This window comes from Hemitrygon akajei, chromosome 19 (assembly GCF_048418815.1).
Source record: "Hemitrygon akajei chromosome 19, sHemAka1.3, whole genome shotgun sequence".
NCBI lineage: Eukaryota > Metazoa > Chordata > Chondrichthyes > Myliobatiformes > Dasyatidae > Hemitrygon > Hemitrygon akajei.
In genome coordinates, this window is record NC_133142.1 from 33,043,438 (window position 1) to 33,061,128 (window position 17,691).

At 40.9% G+C, this 17,691-nt stretch overlaps 1 protein-coding gene across 4 annotated transcripts in view; it reads left to right on the top strand.

Moving 5' to 3' along the window:
• The window catches only part of LOC140741862 (chemokine-like protein TAFA-1), a 605,590-nt gene that overhangs the window by 422,205 nt on the left and 165,694 nt on the right, over positions 1 to 17,691 (top strand). For all 4 annotated transcript variants that reach the window (XM_073072347.1, XM_073072349.1, XM_073072350.1 and 1 more), the window contains one exon: positions 26 to 166. In XM_073072347.1, the coding sequence (XP_072928448.1) occupies positions 26 to 166 (141 nt within the window). The remainder of the gene's footprint in view (positions 1 to 25; positions 167 to 17,691) is intronic.

Consider the following 17,691-nt stretch of genomic DNA (forward strand, 5'->3'; position numbering starts at 1 on the left):
ATGTAATTTGTTTCTTCTCCTTTAGATGGAGGAACATGTGAAGTAATAGCTGCACACAGATGCTGCAACAAAAATCGCATTGAAGAACGATCACAGACTGTAAAGTGCTCCTGTCTGCCTGGGAAAGTGGCTGGGACAACTAGAGCCAGACCATCTTGTGTTGATGGCAAGTAAATTAGATCAATAAAAATTCAATTCAAAAATCACAGACAGAGATGTGTTAAATATAATGTTAATCAGATTTCAAGCAACTTGATCTGTATAGTAGCTTTTATAATTAAATTGCAGACTTCGATTTAAAAGAATTAACATGAAAAATGAGTCGGGATTTTTTAATTAATCAGATAAATACTGGCCTCTGAAGAAGCTAACTGCAAAATCTAATCAAAGTAGTTATTTATATTTTATTTGTATAGCAGATAAAGAAAAGTAACTGACTTTGGTTCAAACTGTTTGCTATTACTTTGTCTCTTCATAAAATGGATGTCACTTCAAACCACACTTTAGCCATTGTACTGCTGTCTAAAGGCTGGGTCAGTCAATATTGCATTAAGCATGTATTATAGTAATGCAAAAATGGTCTTCCATGGTTATGTGTGTTTTACTGCTTAAAATATGAGGGTTAGTAACATAAAAGATGTTTTTTGCATACATTGATGTTATCTTTCTAAAGAGAGACATCATGTGCTGCACCCTTCAGTTTGAATATAATTTGTGATCTACCTTGGTGGAAGCTGATAAAAACACAACACAGGGGACTAGACATTAAAAATGGAGTTGTATCAGGTGCAAAAAAAACTAGAGGTAAATTTAAAATGGATGAAGAAAGAGGGGAGAGAACAGTAGAGCAATCTTACGGAACAGATTGTTCTAAAAAAAACTGAGTACTTGCAGAGATGAAACTTGATAGTTTAAACTGCTTCTTTTAAAATGAGTTGATTGTTTCTGCGTTATCATATCACTAAGAATTAGGTCTATATTTCTTTTCTGAGTTTAATTGGCAATTAATATGCAAATCGTGCAAGTTCTTGAGGAAACTGAATGGGGGTTATTGTTAGCACAATTCTGTTTGGTCAAAGCAAATGGCAGCGTGATAGAATTTGACCATGGAGACATGACACCCAGTTTATTCCATCTTTCTGCAATCTTACTGGATAACCTCCAAATCAATAATATTGTGCTCATAACTTGCTGTTATGTTTCTAGGAAGATTTAGCCCATTGTGGATAGTTAAATTAAACTGATAAAGCTGAAATAATTGTAATCTTGTTTTCAAATTTCAGCAATATGTCAAGATCTCCATTCATAGTTCAAAGGATACACAAGTGCCCACTATATATGAGGTGGATTTATCAATTGTTAAATGCGGTCACCAACAATAAGCATTGTATATCATTACTATAATTTATTACCATACATTTCTATATAAATTGCAAACTAATCAATGGTTGTTTTGGTGAATTATCCTTGTGTATAATTTGCCTGTCAGGCTTACAGCTCACAATGAAAGAGAAAACTGTTTCCTGCCAGAAATCACATCTCTTCTGTCAGCTGCTACAAATGCAAGCAAGCAAATTGTTTGCATATTACAGCTTGTAATGTGCAATCAAGATATCTGCCAGAAATGAAAGACAGAGATTACTTATTTTACTCCTCTAGAATGTTAACTCATAAATGAATAGCTATCATTTAACGACGATCCCAGATGTCAGTTGATAGTTGATAAAGCCCTAGGAAAGTGATTTACAGAAGAAATTCTGCAGATGCTGGAAATCCAAAGTACTGCATACAAAATGCTCGAGGAACTCAGCAGGTCAGGCAACATCCACGGAAATGAACAAGCAGTCAATGTTTTGGGCCAAGAACCTTCTTCAGGACTGGAAAGGAAGGGGGATGACACCAGAATAAAAAGGTGGAAGGAAGGGAAGAAGGATATCTTGATGGTGATAGGTGAAGTCAGGTGTGTGGGAAAGGTGGAGATATTTGAAAAACATGAGTACAAGAGCACAAGAAAATAGGAGTTGGAATAAGCCACAAGACGCCTCAAACTTGTCCTGCCATTCAATATGATTAGGATGACTATTGGTAGCTTTGGTTGAGGTGTTTGACTTAGTGGTGATGCACCATCAATAACTCACTCTGAGACGTAAGAAGCGAGATATCGGCTTTTATTGACTGGAAGAATGAACAACACTACATCCTGGAGAATGAGGCCGGGCATCAGGCCTCAATCACCTTTATACAGGGGTCTGTGGGAGGAGCCACAGAAGCAGTCAGCAGGGGTCTGTGGGAGGAGCCACAGGAGCAGTCCAGACAGGTATATGTAGTTCACCACAAGTGGTGTTTGCCGAGCTTGGTAATTATTTTGCAGGCATTTCATCACAGTCGAGGTGACATCCTCAGTGTGTAGTTGTTGGCGTTTCTCTCTGGGAGTGCTCGCACTTATATAGCCTTCCATTTGCTTGCCTTGGTCCTGATTGGCTACCCCTTCAGCTGACCTTCAAATTCTATTGGCTCGCATTCCTTTGGCTGTAGGGGTTCAGAGATGTCATGTATTTCAATGTTTGTTTATGGAGCTTTCAGAAGAGAACTATGCTTCTAAAACTTCTCATGCCTACCACAAGAAAAGCTGCATTTGCACCTCATATAAGAAAAGCTTAAACACACTGCACCAGGCCAGGAAAGAGAAGAACTTCTTCAAAGAGCTCCAGAACAATGGTTATCCATGAAATTTCATCAGAAAATGTTTACTAAGGAGAGAAAAGCATTCAGGCCTTACTCAATGTGCATTGAAATATGCAACCTTGTCCTACATCAAGAATACATCAGAAATGATAGCTCAACTGCTTGAAGCTCATGGCTTCACAATTGCTCACAAACCAATGGCGACTTTAAGGAAGTTTGTCTCAAGAATCAAGGTACCGGTAAAAGCAACCAACAAAAGCAATGTGATGTACACAATCACCTGTGGAGATTACAATAGGAACTACATTGGTCCAATAGGACATAAGCTCTCAACTCATCTACAGAACCACAAACTGGCAGTACAGAGATGTGATCCACTGTCGTTGATCACGGTACATGAAAACCTAGAAGGACACCACTTTAACTGGGATACCACAGAGATTCTAGCACAGGCAAACACAAAGCAGGCACGAGAGTTTTTAAGAGCGTAGTTCTCTTCTGATAACTCCGTCAGCAAACTTATCAAAATAGATGCCATCTTCAAACCCCTAAGAGCCAAAGAAACATGAACCAATAGAATTCAAAGGTTAACTGGTAGCCAATCACGACTGAGGCAAGCAAACCAGGGCCTTTATAAATGCGAGCAGCCCCGGAGAGAAACACCAGCAACTGCACACTGAGAATGTCACCTCGACTGGTGATGAAATACCTGCAAGCTAATTGCCAAGCTCGGTAATCAAGGTAACATCAAACAATTCAATGTGAATATAGCTGATCCGTGCAGGCCTCAACTCCTCTTCTTTGCCATTTCCCAAAAAACCTTCAATTCCTCATTCTTAATATTATCTAAATCGAAAGTGACTGCAAATGAATTAAGTTCAAATGTGTTCACAAAATCTGCAGGCACATCCAACCATCTCAAATAGTTATTTATCCCCACTCTAACTACTTCTAATGATCTAGCCTCCACCTCTGTCAGGGTCAAGGAATTCTACAGAGTCACTAAACTCTGAGAAAAGAAATTTTCACACAGTTCATTTTTAAATGACTGATCATAACACCTTGATTCAAACTGTCTGACAAGTAAAAACATCTCAACAGCTACCTCGTCAAGCTCCCTTAGGATCTGAACAAATTATTGTTTGAATAATGTCCAAGTTTTTACAGACCCAACCCTCTCATCCCAAGAATTATCCTGGTGAATCTCCTGTGGACTGCCTCCAATATTGCTAAATTCTGTTTTAGGTAAGAGGATCTTAGTTGTGGTTTCACTAAGAGACTGTATAACTGTAACATAACCTCCCTATTTTTAACTCCATTCCCTTTGCAACAAATTCCAGAATGCCATTTGTATTGTCAACTCACCTGCCATTGTTTTATTTATGCGCTAGAACAGTTAGATCCCAATGCACTCCACTCATTTGTAGTCCCTCTCTCTACTTAGAAAATCCACTCCTTGTTTCTCTTACCAAAGTACATTTTTATAAAACTCAGAAGTTGCTGAAACTCTCAGAATTATCTGCAGTAAAGGAAACATAGTTAATGTTTTGATCCATGATTTTGATATCTGGCAAAGTACCATAACTATATCCCATCTTCGGGTTTCTTCTTCCTAAGCCAAGAGGAAAGAATATTACAATCTTAGTGTTTTGATTATCTCTCAAGTACAGCAATTCTCCACACTTCCAATAGTGTCAGAGCATCAGAGAAGTACTTGCATATCCCAGTATATGCGATAGTTTAATGGTAGTGTATCTCAAACATAAATATAATATCCTCAATAGTATGAACTGGATATCATTCTCAGTTTTATGAGGATAGAATAAAAAGTCAATTATTGAGATGCATAATTTATATTACAACATAGAGTAATTAATCTGTTTTATTTCATGGTGAGTGAACATACTGAGGAACAGTTCTGATAACTTCCACTGAGGTCAAACAACATGCTTTACTTTGCATTGTGTAGATTAATAAACATGTCATGGTACTCACAACAGTAAATTATTTACAAAACTTCAGGGAATTTTTTTCTTAGATTTTACATCATTCTTCCTTCCAGAAGTTTCCATTGCAGTTTTCCATTTTAAGGCCTGTACTCTTCTGTGCCTTTTACTGAACTTGACTATTTGTACCTCTATCTTTACACTTGATTTAACACCATTATGTGAGGTATTTATTGATTTGCTAGAAAAAGCTAATAAATTGTTTATCGACTACCTCTTTACGGAAAACAATCTGCATTAGCATGTTAAGCATCTTTTCTCCAGGTTGCTCTAATTTTTAATAGATATTTATTGTTCTACAAAATGATTTTGAAGTATTTTTCCAAAGTCTTTGACTCTTAGAATGTTGAAGAATACAGCACAGGAACAGGTCCTGTGGCCCATGATGCGCCAAGCCAATTAGTGATCAAATGCCCAACTAAACAAATTCCTTCTACCCAAATAGCATACAAATTCTATTTCCTGCACATTCGTGTGCCTTATCTAAGAGTCTTTTGAACACTTCTTCATATTTGCTTCCTCCATACCTCAGCCAGCTCATTTCAGGTACCCATCACTCTGTGTAAAACACTTTCCCCACTTATCTCCTTTCAGCTGATCCATAAACATCTTAAATGCATGCCCTCTATTATAAATTTTAACCCTGGTAAAAGAATACTAGTTGTTGACATTCATAATCTCTACCAGATCTCCTCTCAGGCTCCACCAACCTAGAGAAAGCAACCCAGCTTTGTCTGACCTCTTCTTACAGCACATGCCCTGTAATCCAGGCAGCAGCCTGGTTCTTCTCTCCTGCACCTTGACATCCTGGTAAATGTCTTCTCCAAGGCCTCAACGTCCTTCCTATATAGAGCAAGCAGAATTGAATGGAATATATCAGATGCAGTTTTATAAAGCTGCAACATAACTTCCTGACTCTTGAAATCATTTTCTTAACCAATAAGGGCAAACATCCCATATGCCTTCTTTACCTCCCTCTCCATCTTGGTAGTCACTTTCTGGGAACCTTGGATTTGGATCCCAAGATCCCTCTCCATAACATTACTTTTAAGGGTCTTGCCATTAACAGTGTACCATCTCTTACATGTGATCTCCTAAAATGCAGCACGTCACATTTGGAAGAATTAAACTCCAATTGCCATTTCTATCCATATCTGCAACTGAGTTAAGGCATCAAGAGCAAAGCAAAAGATGGTGCAGTCATCCATGCTCATCATCCAGACATTATTTAATCCAGATATATTAAACTAGACTTAATGGTCCCTACACTAATAATATTAACCGTGGGTGGCAGTGGTATTGGGTTCATAACCTGAAAGAAGTTTCAAGACAGTATGTTAATGAAGCTATTTGTAATAAAAGTGCTTTTGAGTTTGTCATTGAATGCATAGCTGATAGAGTAGTGAAATGTAATACATCATCCCAAGTAGGTTACAGAAAGTACCATTCCTCAACGCTTGCTCAAAGAATGAAGGAGATTTTTCAGTGGATTTGGGATGGACAAGGTTGCAAGTTAAAGATGCGGTGTTTGATGTGGTGTCTAGCAGAATCAGTGACAGGAATTGATGCAGGAAATCGTTCAATAATCTAACCAGACTAGGATAACTGAATATACCCATCGTTACTCTTCCCTCATTACCTCCTCCTAATAGTCACCTCCATTAATTGCACTGTGTCCATCAAAAACATTTTTTTCACTCACTCTTCAACCTGTTCATTACCCCATCATCAAGAATATCATGGAGAAGAATAACAGTGAATATCATGTTCCACAGTTTTTGAAATGACCAGATGCAGCAAGGAGAACATTGGAGATTAGTGATAGTCCAATCTCTGACCATTGCAGTTTCACAGCTTTCTGACAATGTTGTTAAGTATCTGTAACCCACATGCCAGACAACATTCAGATATGTTGATTTAACTTCAGCACCTGGTGAACAAAAAATTATCGTCATACTGTGCCATGTTTTCATTTCCCAGATGATCTCAGTGGGCTCATTAAAATGTATGTGACCCTATAAGCCTGTTTGAACTCCTGGCATGCTGTCACAGTTGACCCATGAAGCACCATGAACTACAGGCAGCAGCTGGGCCTCAGGCAGTGAGTTCTGAGAACCTGCTGCTCAGCGACCTCGATAACCTTTGACAGCTTATGCTCCATGAGGCTTTTTTTCGAATGTTTCAAAATGTCTCTGATCAAGAGAGTTATTTTTAAAAAGTTAAACTAAATTTAATTAATTACATTTTGTATACTGCATACTGATGCCAGCCATGAGGGCTTATGCAGCGCTCTATATCAGGACCAAGGTAAAGGATTGGAACCTGTTGTTTTCATCAGCTGGAGTCTGTCACCCTCCAGACAAAACTACCCGATGCACAAATTGGAGTTTCCGACATTGAAATGGGCCATGGTGGATAAGTTGACTATATAGTGCCAATTTCAAGGTAAGGACTGACAGCAATCCACTGACTTGTATTCTGACCCGGCAAAGTTGGATGCCACCAGTTATCACTGGTGGGCAGCATTGTCTGCTTTGTATTTCAGCCTGCAATATCAGCCGGGCAGTCAGAATATGAACGTAGATGCGTTGTCGGGACGTTCGCATGACATGCTGGAAATGGACCGAGAGCGGGAGAGAATTCCTGCTTCTAGTGTTAAAGCGAAGTGCCAGTTTTCCACAATGGGGAAATCAGAGGCAAGGCTATGGCCTGAGAGCTGTGGATCACTTGGGAGCTTCTAGTCGTGCCATTTCACAAGCATAATGCAACTTGGCCACTCTGGAATCGAAGCAGTTGCATTTCTTGAGCCCTGCGGTATTGCCAGCAGCCCAGCAAGATAGCCGGTGAATAGGTGGCGTTTGTTCATCTATTGTCAAAGGAGATATGGCCCAATTTAAGAATACAAAACACCCTACCATACCCCTACTGATGAGGGAATGCAGCTGTTACGAACCCCGTAACTGGGTATCTTACCAGCAAAGATAGGAGTATCTGTTGAAGTCTGATGATACTATTTTTAACAGTATTTATTAGTAAAAATACACAAAAATAATATCAATGCAAATATACAGATAATATACGACATCAATACTAAACCTAAAAGTGCGGGTATAATAATAATCAATAAGAAATAAGCTCTATCGTTGTCTAGGGGATAATGAATTGTCCGATGGAAATATAAAGTTCAGTTCAGTTCATGCAGGCTGCAGTAGTTGTTGATCACTGTGTTGCAATTGTTGGAGAGAGAGAGAGAGAGTGAGAGAGAGTAACTTGCCGACTTTCCTTTTTACGATCTTGATCCGTCAAGGCATTGTTTTCATGGCCGTTCATGTATGACCCCTCTGTCTTTTAGCTAGACCTTTCCGTGGAGGACTCGTCACCCAGGCAAGGGTGGACACACACACAAGCCCCCACCGGTCTCGTAGCATCTCTCCTTGTGCGTCTGAGGGGTGTTTCCCCAGACCCTACTTTTATCCCCACTCACGGGGTTTCAGGTGTCAATCAGGTTGGGATGATGCAATCCTTCAACCAGACCACTCTGGTTGCCCCCTGAGGGGTTTCAATGAATAGAACAGTACTCAATACACAATTCCTTCTTCAAGAGACAATAGCAGTAATCAGTGGTTCCGTTCCGCTTTTGTTAGGAGGAGACATTCCACCTTTGTGTATCCCTGCGTTGTCTCTCTCTCATTACTGACATGAGCTGTTTATCTCTCTCATTTCCTGGGTATCAGTCCCGAAATAGTAGCGATTTTGCGATTCTCAAAAAGGGGGGGGGCGACTTTGCACCCTTCTGCCCATCAGAGTTGCTCCTCATTTGTAGCACCCCCATCCTTCTAAGAATTTTCACCACAGGGGAAAATTAACTAATACAGAGTCTAACAGAATTTCAGAATCTAACACAATACAAAAGAGTTTTTCACTACAGAGTAATACAGTTATACATTCAATTTAGCATCTAAACAGTTAGCAATTACATTGTCACTTCCTTTAATATCTTAATATCTTGTACCTTAATAAATTCCTGTAGCTTCAGACTCCAATTTAATAACCACCTATTTTTATTCCTTTTCTTCAGCAAAACAAAACTAAAGGGTTGTGATCTTAAGTATATAATACAAAATGTGAACCAATGCATGTGTGATTATTCTGTAGTACATTACAAAAGTTTATGCAAATATTAATCTTTATTTTACTTTTAAACTCAACAGTCAATCTTCCATGGTGTTGTCTTTATTATTTACATGCTTTGTCGAAGTCCCTCAAAACCAGATCCTGTTATTTAAAGTGGCATTTTGTCAACCTTCGCCCCTTTTCCAGTTAACTCTCACGTGGTTAGCTTGCTCACCAGTGTGGAATAGGCTTTTGCATACTCCTTTCATAGGAGTTATTTTATCAACAATGTTTTCCAAACTTAGCCCATCTTCTGAACTTCCACACTATTCTTTATTTTGAAACAAGTCGTTAGTTTTACCTTCAGGACCCTTCATTCTATTAGTTTTCAGGTTAACATCTGCAAGTGATCCCTCTTTGTCCAAACAACATTTCAAATTCTGCCTCTTCACAGCACACCCTTAAATAACATTAGCGAGTGGGGTACCTTTACATTCCAAATCAAACTGTAATTGATTCGCAGGCACCTTGTTAACAAGCCATTGTTCCTTCAGCCTGGTTACTGCTTCTGACACCAATCCAGACTTTAAATTTTCTTCATTCAATTTAGGAACTACACTTTTCCCTTCTCCTTCAATAATAATATCCACATCACCACCTTTTATCTCCTCACTAACTTTTAACACACCTTCTAACACAAACAACTGGGAATTCTCACTTCCCACTAGTACCAAGGTTAACCCTTTCTTTACTGAACCAAGTCCATCTGACCCAAAAGGACTGCATTCCTTTTCAACTAAATCAGATACCTCAGACTTTTCCTGAGTTTCATTACTAAGTTCAGTACCATGTGCATCCACATCTTGAACACACTCAAACAGGATATCTGCCTCTTCCAGGCTTTCAATACCCATCCCCTTTTCAAATTCTAAGTTCCCCTGATCCTCCCAGTTACTCTCTGGGCAACTCCCTTCCGGAGTAAACTCAACCCTGCGGGTTAAAACAACCTCATCTGCTAACCCAGCAGACTCCTTCAAGGTAATGGCATCCTTTTCATCTAGGACTGCCCTTATTTCATTATCGGGAACACATTTAAATTCTTCAACTTCTTCAAACAGTTCTGTCAAGCCAGACAGATCATCCATGTCCAACCCTGGACCTTCTAACAGCCGTATCTGTTTCTCATTTTTACTCCATGCCTCTATAAATTCCCTCTTGGCTATGGGTAGGTCTACCTCCTCTCCTTTACTCTCTTTCACCTCCTTACTCTCCGTTTTACCACCCTCTAACCCCTCTTGGTACAGGGTCGGTAAAAACGTCTCAGCCAAATCCACACAGGACTCATCTAAACTGGTCTCTTTCTCAGCTGCCTTTCTCGACATGCTGCAAGTGATCGCGCATGCAGGATAAATCTTGGAACCTAGGGGTGGGTCCTCAACACTTACAGGCTTGCTTGTCAGCTTCCTTGCTGAACACATGTCACCACCTGCTAAATCATTACCAAGAAGGACGTCCATGCCTTCTCTCGGGAATTCTGATCGCACCCCTATTTCAACTGGTCCAGATACCAGATCACAATTTATAATGATCCCATGCAAAGGTACAGCTTCTGTCCCTTCTCCTATACCTCTCAAAACTACCTCTCCAGTCTCAGGACCAAAATCTAGTACCTTACCGAGAATCAATGACTGCTCAGCTCCAGTATCTCTCCAGATCCGCACTGGAACTGGTGTTTCTCCCTCTTTCACAGACACGGTCCCTTCTGAAATAAATTTCTCATGCCCCTCTCGTATTTTATCTACCTGGGGCTTTCTTGTCGATTTGCTGATCGACACAATACACCCTGTAGGGACTGCTGCATTCCCTTTTCCTGTCTCCTTCCTCGGAGCAAAGCACTTAGATGCAATATGACCCACCTTTCCACAATTAAAACAGGTCAAGCCAGGAACCCTCCTGCCAACTTGCCTTTCTTCCTCCTTACTTTTACCACTAGCTCCCGGCTGAATTTCTGCCTCAGCCGGTGGGCTTTCTCTACTGTTCCTATGGTCTTTCTGGTAACTCTTAGTCGAGGAAAACTTTGTCTTGTGGGTTAGGGCATATTCATCTGCGAACCTGGCAAATTCTGATTTGGACTTATTCGGCTTCTCGTTCAAATACATCCGGATATCATCCAAAACACAACCTTTAAATTCCTCAATCAGAATTAACTCCCTGAAACGCCAAAAATCCTCTTCCACCCTTTCTGCCGCACACCAGCGATCCAAGAGCACACCCTTCTCATAGGCAAACTCTGCATATGTCTGATTCCACACTTTCTTTAAATCTCTGAACTTTTGTCTATAGGCCTCAGGTACCAATTCATAGGTCCGAAGAATGGCCTGTTTTACTTCCTCGTAATTCTCATACTCCTCCTCCTCCACAGACAATGCCGCATATGCCCGTTGTGCCTTCCCTTTTAACACACTTGGTAACAACGCCACCCACTGATCTCTGGGCCACTTCTGATTCACTGCCACCTTTTCAAAATGCAAGAAATAACTATCAACATCCGTCTCCTCGAACAGAGGTACTAACCTAAACTCCCTACTGACATTAAACCTCTCCTCTCGGTCTGCCCCTTGAGCTCTTCACTCTTGCCTTAACTTCTCCATGTCCAGCTTACGCTGCCTCTGTTTCTCCTTCTCCCTCTGGTTTTCAGCTCTTTCCTTCTCCTTTTCAGCTGCTTCCAGCTGTTTTAACCTAATTTCATGCTCCCTCTGCTTTTCAGCTCTTTCCTTCTCCTTTTCAGCCACTTCCAGCTGTTTTAACCTAATTTCCTACTCCCTCTTCACCTCTAACTCCTTTAGCTGGAGCTCATACTCCCTTTTCTTCTGTTCCAACCTTAATTTTTCCAACTCTAACTGAACCATCCCACTAGCTGGTACCTTTTCAGGGGTAGGTTCCACTACCTCAGCCGAAAACACCTCCTTATTAACATAATACTGAGCTATGGCCCTCTGTATCTCCCACTTTTTCATTGACGACTTCACCTCTGTGAGTTTTAATCTTTTCGCAATATTTACCAAGTCCGACTTTGTGGCATCCTCTAGCGCCTCCGGAGTCGGGTTTTTTGTAAATCTGTCTACGTCCATCTTTGCTAGTTTCCTGTCTGGTTACCCGTGCAACCAGATCCAAGTCTGGACTTAAAAGCCCGATTTACTGGCCCTCCAATTTGGTATCAAATCCCGGATGAGCCCCCAAGTTGTTACAAACCCCGTAACTGGGTATCTTACCAGCAAAGATAGGAGTATCCGTTGAAGTCTGATGATACTATTTTTAACAGTATTTATTAGTAAAAATACACAAAAATAATATCAATGCAAATATACAGATAATATACGACATCAATACTAAACCTAAAAGTGCGGGTATAATAATGATCAATAAGAAATAAGCTCTATTGTTGTCTAGGGGATAATGAATTGTCCAATGGAGATATAAAGTTCAGTTCAGTTCATGCAGGCTGCGATAGTTGTTGATCACTGTGTTGCAATTGTTGGAGAGAGAGAGAGAGAGAGAGTGAGAGAGAGTAACTTGCCAACTTTCCTTTTTACGATCTTGATCCATCGAGGCATTGTTTTCGTGGCCATTCACGTATGACCCCTCCGTCATTTAGCTAGACCTTTCCGTGGAGGACTCATCACCCAGGCAAGGGTGGACACACACACACAAGCCCCCACCAGTCTCGTGGCGTCTCTCCTGGTGTGTCTGAGGGGTGTTTCCCCAGACCCTACTTTTATCCCCACTCACGGGATCTCAGCTGTCAATCAGGTTGGGATGATGCAATCCCTCAACCAGACCACTCTGGTTGCCCCCTGAGGGGTTTCAATGAATAGAACAGTACTCAATACACAATTCCTTCTTCAAGAGACAATAGCAGTAATCAGTGGTTCCGTTCCGCTTTTGTTAGGAGGAGACATTCCACCTTTGTGTATCCCTGCGTTGTCTCTCTCTCATTACTGACATGAGCTGTTTATCTCTCTCATTTCCTGGGTATCAGTCCCAAAATAATAGCGATTTTGCGATTCTCAAAAAGGGGGGGACGACTTTGCACCCTTCTGCCCATCAGAGTTGCTCCTCATTCATAACACAGCTAACTGTTGAGGAACAGGGTTTAATACAGGGTCACATCTCCTCCAGACAGACCCCGGTGTTCCCAATTGCTTTTGCCTGAGAAGTACCGGAGGATGGTACTAAGGTCTCTTCATGATGATGCAGGTCATGTGGGGTTTGACAAGACCTACAGGTTGGTCCGAGATCGATTCTTTTTGTCCTGAATGCAGCCGGAGGTTGAAGAGCACTGTTATTCATGCATCGGATGTACTCGGAGGAAGACACTGCCCTTGAGTTACTTGGTTTAGTCTGTATGGATTTCCTTTCTATAGAGCCTGATTCCAGCAATGCTGCAAATATCTTGATCATCACTGATCACTGGACCAGATATGCTCAAGCCTTCCCCACAAAAGATCAGAGAGTATCTACAGATGCCAAGGTGTTATGGAAGAAATGTTTTCTTTGTTCCTTATGGCTTACCAAGGAGGATACAGAGTGATCAGGGAAGGGATTTTGAGAATCAGCTCCTACACAACTTGCTGGGCATACTTCGAGTCGAGAAATCAACATAAATTGGAGTTTCAGGTTGGAACCCTGGATATCAGCAAAAAGAATGAGTGGAGCCAGCATATTGGCCATTTGCTATACTGCTACAACTGTACACAGAATGAAGCTACTGTTTGATGTTCGGGCGCAAAATTAGATTACCTGTAGAGCACTATTTTGATGCTGACGGTGATGACGTGCCGCAAAAGTACGTCAAGTACATGTCCGACATGAGGAAAGAACTGCAAAAGGCTTATGAGCTAGCAGCGGTTCCTGCTACCAAGCAAAACCAAGGAATCAAGAGGAGACTAGGTTCTCTCAACTGATGCGTGGAGACACTTTTAATAGGAAGCAAAAGTTGGCCAACTGCTAGGTGTCTGCACCTTATATAATGGCGAGCCAGGTGCCATATGTGCCAGCTTTCCAGGTGAAACCAGAGGATGGGAATGATCCTGTCAAAATTCTTCATCAAGATCACTTTCTACCCCTAGGGCAGGAAGTATGTGTTGACCCAGAGCCTGACACCGAACCTACAGCTATGAGGAGAACTCTGCACAAAAGGAGGAGAAAGGAAAGGCAACTAGCTGACAATAGTGTGATTTCAGTGGGAAGACCTGAAGAGGGACAGACCACTGAATATTGTACTGTCTCAGAGGATGAGGAAATGGGAGTGTAGTATGCTGTACCTTATGCAAACTCCCCAGGCATTGATGAAGAGATTTCTAAATCTCCGAGCCCTGACTCGAATGTAACAGGAAGGACTGCCAGTAGACAGGCAGATGTGATAATTGACAGTGAGGGGAAACTGTGGCTACAATATAATTGGGGATGAATCTGAGTTCAGTCAGGTGGCCAGGGGACTTGTGTTGCCAGAAGGTGCGGGTGATAGGCAGGGGGAGGCATCCCCAGGTGAACAGGAATAGCCACAAGAAGTGCCTGAGGCTGAAGAAGCTGACAATGCAAGGAGAGCTTTGGGAGATGAAGGAGTCTATGAAGGGAAGTTCTATCTGTGATGGCTGAAGAGAATTCGGCACCATGAGTAAGGCAGTACACCCCACCATTACCGACATAACATGAGCCCCAATGATGTATTCACATTTAGACTGGTTTAATTGTAATGGGCCCTTTTAATTTTTTTTTCTTATTAACTTTGATAAAGCTGAAATTGATAAATATAGTTTCTTTATAATTTTGTACAGTGCACAATCTGTTACTTCTTGTCAATCAATAATTGTGCATGGGCAGTATTTACCCAGCATTCACTCAAATTGAGCTTCTTTTAATCGGAATTCCCAATATTCCTGTTTGGTTGAACCCCAAATCATACTGACTCTAGACATATATTGTTTATGGAAGGTGGCCTCCTCACCACTGAGTCAAGTTAGCAGAGTTAGCTAGTGAGCCAAGTTTGTATACGAGCCCCAGTGAGAGGGTTACAATTTAATAAAGTTTAAAATATGAATATACAGGTGCGTATCCCCTTAGTCAAGATTCTAAAAATCCAAAAACCTCTGAAATCCGAAACACTGACATGCCGTCACAAATGGAAAATTCCACAAGGCACTGAGAAGGTTCCCAGGTGATGCACAGGTCTCTGCACACCTTCAACAGTTCTGACAAGTGACTTCACATACGTAAGTGAACAGGAGTTAATGAAAAATTGAAAAACATCCATAAAGCGAAAAATGAAGACCTTGGTCGTGTACTGAAAGAACACTTGGTCGTGTACTGCAGGTATACCGACCATGAAACAAGCAAAGTTCTCTTGTGATGAACTGTAAATTGAGGGTAATTGTGAATATTCAGCAGGCTGGCTGCAGAAATTTAAGAAAAGGCACTGCGTTAAATTTTAAAGGGTCTGCTGATAATGAAAATCTAACACCAGAACAAGTCACAATGCTGATTATTTTTATACCTTACATAACAGCATTACATTTTTAAAGTGTTGCAGATGAAAATCCAATGACAGAACCAGTCTACAATGCTGTTTGTTTTTATACCTTACATAAAACCTAAAAAAAGTAAAATACAAATACAGTGTACTTTAAATTATAATCAAAACATGGCATCGTAGGTGGAGACTGAAAGCCTGCTGTGGTTTGTCGTTGTTCAACAGACTGATTCAGGTATTCTCCTGATGGTGCTGTGTTGCTTTTGTTACCCTGCACACATTATACTTTCATTATATTAATGGTATGTAATAATTTTTACTGTTAAGTACGTATGTGTGATGAACAAGTGTAAGATAAAAGGTTGCTTAAATTCAGAATCAGTAATGATGGCGATCCCAAGCTATCTCATTATATATTTGAAATCCAAAACCCGAAACACTTCCGGCCCCAATCATTTTAGATAAGGGGGCTCTCAACCTGTATTTAGAAACACGCTTGTTAATGCTATTTAATTCCAAAACATAAAACTACTTAATGGAAAAGGTGGAGAGTCCAAAATGAGAGTCTAACTATATTTTTACTTTAGGTAAAGCACGTATACATGTGACATGGTATTGTCATGAAGTGTGCTATTCATGTATTTTTACATAAAACCCATAATGAAGTATTTAAACAAACAAAATGCTTAATCAAACAATATATTTACAATATTGCGCAAATATTACTGAAATGCAAAATATACGCCACTCCTCCTTGCCTAGCTATGAACTCCAATTTAATATACAAACGTTTGTAGAATGCATCTCAACTTATATACATATACACACACACATATATATATATGTACATACATACGCATATATGTGTGTGTGTGTGTGTGTGTGTGTGTGTGTGTATATATAGTGGAGGGGGTTCACTCTACTTGGCAGGTGAGCCATGTGACTGTGATACAATCTCAGGTTCCGAGGACTCTTCCGTGCTGGTTGTAGGATTTGAGTCTGGGACTGCAGAAGGTGGATCTTACATCTCTCATCTCTGGCCACCTTTCTTCTCTAACAATTGACTCTGTTCTCCTCAAATGATCCATGTGTCATCTCCAGATGATAGCAAACACAATCACCACTGTGTAGGAGAGTGGTTCAGTTCTGTCCTTAATCTTTCACAGTACCCACTTTTAATCATCTCTGTAGTCCCTCGCCAGAGCTGCTTGTACAGGAGTGAAACATTGAAATTGAAATCAAACATCCTTGTTTGATGAGCATTGATTTTATCTCAGCTGTTTGTCCTGCATACCCCTGCTGAGATTGGGCTTGAGGAGATCCAATAGAGAATGCAAGGGACAACACAGGACAGCATAGTGCGTTGTTGATTGTAGAATGTGCTACATTCCGATATGCTGGGAGCAAATTGGTGAGCTTCTGATTCAATGTCAGTGTAGTGTGTTCTGCAGGCATTGCTTACAGTGCATTCTTAACACTCTAGACAAAACTTTCCGCCAAGTCTTTTGTAGCTAGGTGATACAGTACATATGTAATATGCTTTATTCCATTCATTTTTAGGAGTAACTGAAACTGTTCCACAACAAATTATGGTTCATTGTCACTGACAAGTGTTCTGGAACACCAACACTTGCGAAGAGGTTTCTCTGTGTGAAGCTCTGTGATGGGACCTGGAGCGATAGAGCAGTGAAAGAAGTGCATGGAGTAAAGCCAGATCTAACATATAGAGAGGCTTTGAGAAAAGAGCAGCAGTATAAAGGTAGTAAGGTAGAAGGACTAAAGTATGTGTACTTCAATGCAAGAAGCATCAGGAACAAAGGTGATGAACTGAGAGCTTGGATACATACATGGAATTATGATGTAGTGGCCATTACAGAGACTTAACTGACACCAGGGCAGGAATGGATTCTCAATATTCCTGGATTTCAGTGCTTTAAAAGGGATGGGGGGGGGGAAGGGGAGGAGGGGTGGCATTACTGGTCAGGGATACAATTACAGCTGCAGAAAGGGTGGGTAATGTAGCAGGATCCTCTTTTGAGTCAGTATGGGTGGAAGTCAGGAACAGGAAGGGAGCAGTTACTCTACTGGGGGTATTCTATAGGCCCCCTGGTAGCAGCAGAGATACTGAGGAGCAGACTGGGAGGCAGATTTTGGAAAGGTGCAAAAATAACAGAGTTGTTATCATGGGTGACTTTAACTTCCCTAATATTGATTGGCACTTGATTAGTCCCAAGGGTTTAGATAGGGCAGAGTTTGTTAAGTGTGTCCAGGATGGATTCCTGTCACAGTATGTTGACAGGATGACTAGGGGGAATGCCATACTAGATCTAGTATTAGGTAACAAACTGGGTCAGGTCA